General features: G+C 32.8%; 1 protein-coding gene across 1 annotated transcript; it reads left to right on the top strand.

Moving 5' to 3' along the window:
* The first annotated feature begins 3,412 nt into the window (after positions 1 to 3,412).
* LOC110709984 (histidine-containing phosphotransfer protein 1-like) lies at positions 3,413 to 6,875 on the top strand. Its single transcript, XM_021888240.1, has 6 exons — positions 3,413 to 3,736; positions 3,852 to 3,982; positions 4,086 to 4,154; positions 5,572 to 5,643; positions 6,180 to 6,252; positions 6,495 to 6,875. The coding sequence occupies exons 1-6, from the start codon at positions 3,674 to 3,676 to the stop codon at positions 6,543 to 6,545; spliced, it is 459 nt and encodes a 152-aa protein (XP_021743932.1). The 5' UTR covers positions 3,413 to 3,673; the 3' UTR covers positions 6,546 to 6,875.
* Positions 6,876 to 8,344: the final 1,469 nt, after the last annotated feature.

Raw genomic sequence — 8,344 nt, 5'->3', positions numbered from 1 at the left:
GAAATAAGTTCAGTTCAGTAAAAATAAGTTAAGTTTAGTAAAAGTAGGTTTAGTTTAGTAAAGATAATTCAAATTCAGTAAAAATAACTTTAATTCAGTAAAAACCAGTAATTCTATAGAAAATGAGTAAAAACAATTTCAGTTCAGTAAAAATAATTTCATTTTAACAAAATAAGGTAAAGTGAATGGGGCCTTAGTCCAATATTTAACACAATACTACAAAGGTTCGAAGAGAAGAGAAGAAGGCTTTCTGTCTAAAAAAAAAGAGAGAGAGAGAGAGAGAAAAGAAGAAACTCAGAATGTGAGAAAGAGAAGTGTCGCTGCCAACGCCCCAGCCTTCATTATAGGCAGCGTTCTCTTTGTCGAGCGAGAGCACGGCAAAGGTTAACGAATCTGATTAAATTATAACACCCAATTCGATGAAAATCAAATTCATATAATCAATTAAACAACCAATTCGATGAAACTCTAGAATCAAATTAAGTAAATACCCAATTCCATGAAACTAGTATCCCCAAATAATTATACCTGTGAAAAAATTATACCAACTGTTTTAAGGGGGCAATTAACTGTTAGTTGAGTTCAATTTGGAGGAGTGGGAGAATTGCTCATAAATTGGATTTTGCTTGTCACCAAACAGTAAAATGTAATAGTTATCCCAGGTGAAATAGTTAAAAAATTTTATCCTCTACAAAGCCTCACAACACTTGTCATACTCCTTTACACGAGATAATAACCCAACACAGCTACCCATGAGTTAAGTACAAAAATACCCCCAAGAGAAACAAGTTTTGTGAATCGTTACTCATATCAGAAACTTAAAATTGCTCTCAACACTTGTAGGGAATATTTCAAACTTCAACTTTGAGCCGCACTGTGATCATGCACTTAAGCATGGTGGCGTCCAAAGGGAAAGAAGCTAGAGAAAAAGAGTCGCCAACAAGTTTTAGGAACTTGTAAATCGTCTACATGTGTGAAGGTTACACCCCATTCACAATCCCAAAGATCACTAATTTCATAGTGGTCTGGAATCATGACTGGATATTCGGGAATGATGGTACGAACTCAACCTAAAAGAGATTAAACCCGCCCTAAATAGACCTCTACTTTATTCTTATTATATTCATATGCGCTTTCCGATCAACATACAATCGTTAAATTAATCCTAAACATATTTAATCTACGTTGGTTGATTATTAATGCACAAATAAATCTATTATTGGCGATCACTTGAATTAAAATCATATTAACCGAAATTAAATTATTAATTATCTTATTAAGTGTGATTTTAAGCACAAATTCCCTTTAATCCTGTAGAAAAGGCGTGATCAAGTAATAACAATAAATCATGAATAACATAATAATTATATGGACACACCAATCATCATAATTATAATAAAATATGTTCTCAAAGCATAATATTAGCATAATCCTAAACATGATACTAACATGATTAATAACAAATCCTAGCATATCACTAATAATAAAAATCAAAGCTTTATCCTAAACATGATACTATAAATCATAAAGACATTCTAACATGATACTATGAATTAAAATAATATTATAAGCATGATATCTACATCAAAAGATAGTAGATCACTTTGATGCCTCGTACCTCTTTCTATTAAAAGAATACACACGTTAGTAAACTTCAATAAAAAAAATACATAAAACCAATAATAATAATTAAAATATAGATTTGGGACCAAACTCTCAGAACTATTAACCTTTCACATCAAGGTCTAAGGCAACTTCGAGTTTGGCAAGGTGTAATCACGTTTTTTGAATGAGGAATGGTGATCAAATCAATAAGAATCAATGAAATGTGTGTTTATGTATTTAAGTTAGGCTTAGAAAATCAAGAGATGGAAAGAAAGAAAGAATAAGCTTTAGCTTAAAGAGAGAAAGAGATGATGATTGTTGGTGATCAAGCTTGTTCATAATTGAAAACGCGGTAAAATGACTATTTATTTAAAAGGAAAAAGAGGGTTGAACGATCAGAATAGAATCAAAATTTGAATCGGAATAAAATTCTTTTATCGCGACACGACAGAGTCCATCGCGACGCAATAAAAAAAAACAGTTTTTTGCGATTTTTGTTTTTATCATAACTTTTGATCTACAAATCAGAATAAGATAAATAATATGTCGTTGGAAAGCTCTTAAATTCTAATTTCCAACCCAATTGAAATCAGATTAAAATCTTTTGTAGAATAAAATATGTGATCGAAAGGGTTTCAATTTTGGATAGATTTTGGTATTTCTTTCATATCTTTTCCGTTATAGCTTGAAATTAGGATTATAATATATCATTGGAAAGATAATTTCAAGGGCTATCCAGACATCTAAAATTTGGATAAAAATTATGAGGAAAAAAAGTATATCTGAACATCTTTCAATTTGAACGGGATTAGGATTTTCAAAAAAGAGAAGTTTTATTCAATTTCAAACTCTTTGATCTTTATCGTTTGGAAAGGATAGATTAGAACCTTCTAAAGACTTATAGAAGCTCCTAATGAATCCTAATTGGGTTAGGATTGGGATTAAATTAAATGGATCGTCCACATGATCATTGGGTCGTAGGTAAGGTGGACTTAGGTCCAGTTTGGGCTTAATTTAGTATTTTGGCCATAACTTTTTCATTATGATTCTAATTTGGGCTTATATATATCGTTGGAGAACTCTTTTTAAGCCCTTTCCAACTACACAATTATTGGAACCAGATTATGGACCAAAGAAAACTAGATCACACGTTTTTTTTTTATATATAAGACACGAAATTAATGATTTTAAGGACATGATATGAATGTTTTTGACTTAAAGACACGAAATGAATGATTTTGGCTTAAAACATTTAAGGTTAGGTTAGAAAAGGGGAAATTTACGAGACTCTTCAACTCTGCACCTAACTCGATAATCAAAGAAGTGAAAGGTACTCATCACTGGGTTTGGTTTTTGGGGAGACACAGTCAAATGTCTACAACACTCAGGACCTGTTCACTTTTACTGAGCTGAGTTGAGCAAAGCTGAACTGAACTGATTGGAGTTGAACTGATCTGAATTGAGCTGAACTGAAATGACAGAGAGAAATTAGGAGCTGAACTGAATTGAAAATAAGCTGAAGTGAACAGACCCTCAATCAATTAGAGTCTATGGAGAGCCTATGTACACCCGGGTGTACTCAAAGTTATTTTTACTCATTTGTTGATTGAATGAGCAAATAACTTTGGATATACGGTACAGCCGTGTGTATATAACAAATTCTAGAGTCTATACTTGAACCCGAAAAAATTGGTTGTCTGGTTTTACCCAATCATATTATAAGCCATACCCGTATTACATATCCATTTTATGTTCGTATAAATCGTATCCGTCCTCGTGCACATGTCTCGAATCCGTAGTCCCCAATATACAATGATTAAAAACTAGCACAATACATTGAGCTGAAACGAAAAAGATAAAAAGGGGTTTTGACCCTCATCCTCCTAATCAAGAGTATCAACACTCAATCAATTAGTGTATCAATTTTATTCCTTTAAAATTAAACTTTGTCTGAAAAAAACTGGGATATATTCCTTTCTGCGTAAACTTCATTTATTTCAGTCTCAACCTCAATCAATCAATCATTTGCTTGTTTTGTGTGTTAGAGTTCAACAAGAGAGAGAAAATCATGGATGTTGTTCAGCTCTTACAGAGGCAATTCATCGACTATATGAAGTCTTTGTACAGGGAGGTAAATCATCCGTTAAAATTTCTGGGTTTTGATCCATTATTTCAAACTTTAATTGGGTTTTTGTATTTTCAACTTTTTCTGATCATGGATCTAATATTTTTTACCATTTTTGCAGCATTATTTGGATGATCAGTTCAACCAATTGCAGAAATTGGCTGATGAGAGTAGCCCAGATTTTGTTATTGAAGTTGTTACTCTTTTTTTCCAAGATTCTGAGAAGCTCCTTGAGAATTTGAGCAAAGCTCTGTGAGTTTTATTTTCAGGGTATTTTTCATTTTAGTTTGTAGTGATTTTAATTTAATTTTACTTTTTTCTTTGATTTTGAAATTGATTTTTTTTACTTATACAGTGAGCAGCCTGCTGTAGATTTCAACCAGGTGGCAAATCATGCTCATCAGTTTAAGGGGAGTAGTTCTAGGTATTTTCCTGTCTCTCAACCTTGAATTCTGTACTTTTCTAGGGTTCTACATCTTTTTTGGGCTTTGAAATTGTACCTTGAATCAAAATTGATGTAACTTGAAATTTTGTTGAATTAAAATGGACTTAACTTGAAATTTTGTTGAATTAAAATTGACATAACTTGAAATTTTGTTGACTTAAATTGATATAACTTGAAATTTTGTTGAATTAATATTAATATAACTTGATTAAATTCTTGGTCTTGTGTTTGATCTGCACATATGGTGTTATTGTGTAATTTGCTGTCATAATTTATAGATAAATACAGTTTTTTTTTTACTGCCGGGTTTGGGGTGGAGAGGGTGAATTTCTATATAGCCCATTCGGTAGAGCTGATCACCAGACAAGATCAGAACATCCTCAATATTATTATATCTTGCGTCCTGCATATATTAGAGACATTTAGCACATAACCTTTTTCCAAAGTCCAATATATAACAATCTGTAGCGTTCCAAATACTAGTTAATGAACTAGGAAACCGACTGTCATACCTCAAACAGCAATATGATAAAACTTCCTTGAACTGCACAAACATTATCAGCTGTTCCTTGGAACCAGTTCTTCAAGTTTCTCCTTGAGTTTGTGTAGCTCCCAAAACCTGTTACATAATTTGTTCCTTTGTGGTCAATTTTGGTACTCGCATATGATTAGGAAATTCAATTTTACATCTTAAATTGGGCTGTGGTATGTTACATTAGTACTTTACCTCCACAAGTCCGTCACCAAAGTTGATACCGTTCCCTTGATAAGTTCAATATATGTGGCGATTAAGGAAAGCTAAATTGAACCGAGTTAAGATGAATACTTTGTTTATATCACTGTTGATGCAGTTACTCACTGGAATATCAATAAGCTTGTAGCATCCTCCATCAGGAACCTGTATCATACTTGATTTAATATACATGATCCATACCCAAGAAAATTGATACAATACTTAAGTTTGTTGCACAACATTTATGTGCATATAATTCGCATAAATTCCTGACAAGTTAAAATTGATGCAAGTACATCATTTTACTCTTCATAGTTCTATGCATAATTCAAAAGACATACCAGAAGGCATTGCTGCTTTGCTGGTAAGAAGAAATAGCTGAGCTCCTCCCGATATAATTGATGCCATATTTTTAGGATCGGCACTTTGCCTTTCGACGATTGGTGTCATCCTAATCTGCAATAAATTCTAATATTTCGAAGGTTAAAAATAAATGATCTACTACTTTTTTCTTCAGAACTCTAATTCAAATAATTTTTTTGCTTGGTTTATTGGTTGTTGATGAGTATGTAATTTTGGTTATTGAATGGTAACTAGATATTTTGTTGCTGAGTGTTTAAATTTGCATCTTGAGGGTGATTTTGTTTGTTTTTTATTTGACAGCATTGGTGCACATAGGGTCAAAAATCAATGTGTTAAGTTTCGAGCTTTTTGCGAGGAGAAAAATCGTGATGGGTAAGTTGTCTGCTATGCTTGATACTCAAATTTCTTTGATTGTATATATGTTCATGTTATTGAATGATTGGAAATTAATGTATCACTCTTGGCAGATAAAGGGTACAATGACTATGCTGTAACTTTACATTTTACCTTACTTTTTCTTCATTCTCAATCAAATAGTTGTGATGCTTCCAAAGATTTTGTTCGAATAAATTGCTAGATATTTTTTGGTATTGACATTTTATCTCATCTGATCTCTGATGCTGTCACCAATCATTGTTTTTTTAATCATGGTCAATAAAATGATTTTAGTACTCCTTCTTACTTAATGGTTATTCTTGCACAATTAGCACAAGTTATTTATTATTGATACAGGGCTTAGTCAATCAGGCTTTGTAGGATTGAAGGGTATAAATCATATAATATTAACTTTGTACTATGATTCTGATTTAACATCTCATGCTTTTAATCCATCAAACTATTGCTACAACTATATCATATTTATGCTGATTTAATTTGACAAACTCTGATCTTTTGTCCATTTGGTGCAGATGTCTTGCGTGTCTGCAAGAGTTGCAGCAGGAGTATGTTGTTTTGAAAAAGAAATTCGAAATCCTTTTCCAGGTACTAACTGGTAGCACTTGAGGCAGTTCTCTTCTATTATAATTTCTTGTGTATTATTGTGCCTTATGTCAATTGTTCTCCCCTTTGTCCCTTTGCCTCATAAGTATTGAGGAAATTTCTTTTACTACTTTCTATATAATATATAGTAGCATATTACCCAGCATCATTTTTTCTGCCTTAATCATTTCCAATTTTCAAGAAATCCTGCTAACACCTTAATTTCCTGTGATTGTTCATCGCAGCTGGAGCAAGAGATTGTGAAAAATGGCGGGACAGTTCCTACCATGGATTAAGTCTCAGAATCCAAGGCAAAACCAAAAAAAAAGAGACTGAGTAGATTGCGATTGATGATCCAGACCCTTTTACAGGTCTCCGTAACCTTCTCTTGAGAACCACTGTGAATAACCATTTCTAAATCTAATACTTTAGATACCATTTTCATGTGAGATATATTTCTGGCTTTATCTGTTACCATGTAAGTGACAAAATGTTACATGATGTTCTTGATTTTTTTTTAAGTTCTGTTTACTGTTTAGTGTTGAAACTTCTTTGTGGTTGACTTGTAGTCCATTTATATCTTATTATATTGAATTGCTTCAGGTATTGGCTGGTTGGATGGTTAATGGGTTTTAAAATTTGTCAGAATGTTTACAGGAGTGTGAGTTGTATACTTTCTTCCCTTTTGACAGTTGAGTCTCTATAACTAGATTTAATTGGATACAATCAAGTAATCAACCAGTTCCTGGCTTTTGGGACATAGTTGGGGAATTTTAATTGGGACTGAAACAAAAGTAAGGTTTATTCTTGTAGCCAACTGAGTTTGAGGGGTTGAGAGAGGCGCCTAGGCAGATGGCGGGTTGGAGATTGAAGCACATTTAGTGAATTGTCTTAGTTGATTAAACTTGTCCACTAATGCAGACATGCAGTGCCTTAAATTTCAATTCATCTTCCTAGGCACGGTTTGGGCTTATGCGTTTAGGAAGTACAATAGTTTTTTTGTTGCTCTTTTTTTCGTGTGCATTGGGCCAATATGTGCTTCTCAAGGAAAATATGGTCTTAGCATGATCCTTGACTTGATTTTTTTTTTTTGGTGTTCTACCCGGTTCACCCTTTGGGCTAATCCGGATTCGGGATCAATTCTGGGTGGTTAGGTTCCAGTCTCCTCCAATTAGTATTATGTGCACCATGATGCACCTAGAAATAGGTACACCTGGCCCAATCTGTGCCCTAAAGAGGAAGCCCAGACAATAGAAGCCCTTAGAGTTTAGTTGTTTTTTTTTATTAAATAAAAGTTCCTCCTCTCTTCAACTGTCATATCTATTTTTTATTTCATTTAAAAAAATTTCTTTCTCCTCTCATATATAAAAAACCTTTTTGAATTAATTTTTTTGTATTTTCTCTCTCCTATCACCATTTTTCTCTCTCTAAAAACTGCAATTTACCATGACAAAAGAACAAAAACACACAAGAAAACACCGTAAAAAATAAATATCACTTAAACTTCTTTGATTTTCCTACATTTGTGTTAAATTTGCTAATATAATTCAACAAATTATAAAATTGAAACTATGTTCTACTATATAATTGTCTTTTTGATTTTTTTTTTCTTTTGTAGAAAATCGAAATTATCTACTCCTGCTGAAGATGTATAAGTAATTTATTGTTTAAATTCGCAAATCGATCTTAAATTCTTAATTTTAAGAATTGAGTATTAAATTGAACCCTAAATTTTTTGAACAGTACAATTAGTCAAATGTTCAATGTGTCAGAACACCAAAAAAAGAAGAAATTTGATAATGTATATAAGAAAAAACCAATTGTTAAAAACTTCTGAACCCCAACCACAAACCACTGAACACCTTACGAAAACCTCTAAATCCCCTACAAAAACTTATGAACATCAACCACAAACCGCTGAACACCCTACAAAAACCTCTGAACCCCCGACAAAAACTTTTGAACTCAACCACAAACTACTGAACACCCTACAAAAACCTCTGAACCCCTACAAAAACATCTGAACCCTGCCACAAACCACTGAACACCCTATAAAAACCTTTGAACCCCCTACAAAAACTTCTGAATCCCAACC

This window comes from Chenopodium quinoa, unplaced genomic scaffold, assembly GCF_001683475.1.
Source record: "Chenopodium quinoa cultivar QQ74 unplaced genomic scaffold, ASM168347v1, whole genome shotgun sequence".
Classification (NCBI taxonomy): domain Eukaryota; kingdom Viridiplantae; phylum Streptophyta; class Magnoliopsida; order Caryophyllales; family Amaranthaceae; genus Chenopodium; species Chenopodium quinoa.
This window is presented reverse-complemented; position numbering and strand designations above follow the sequence as displayed.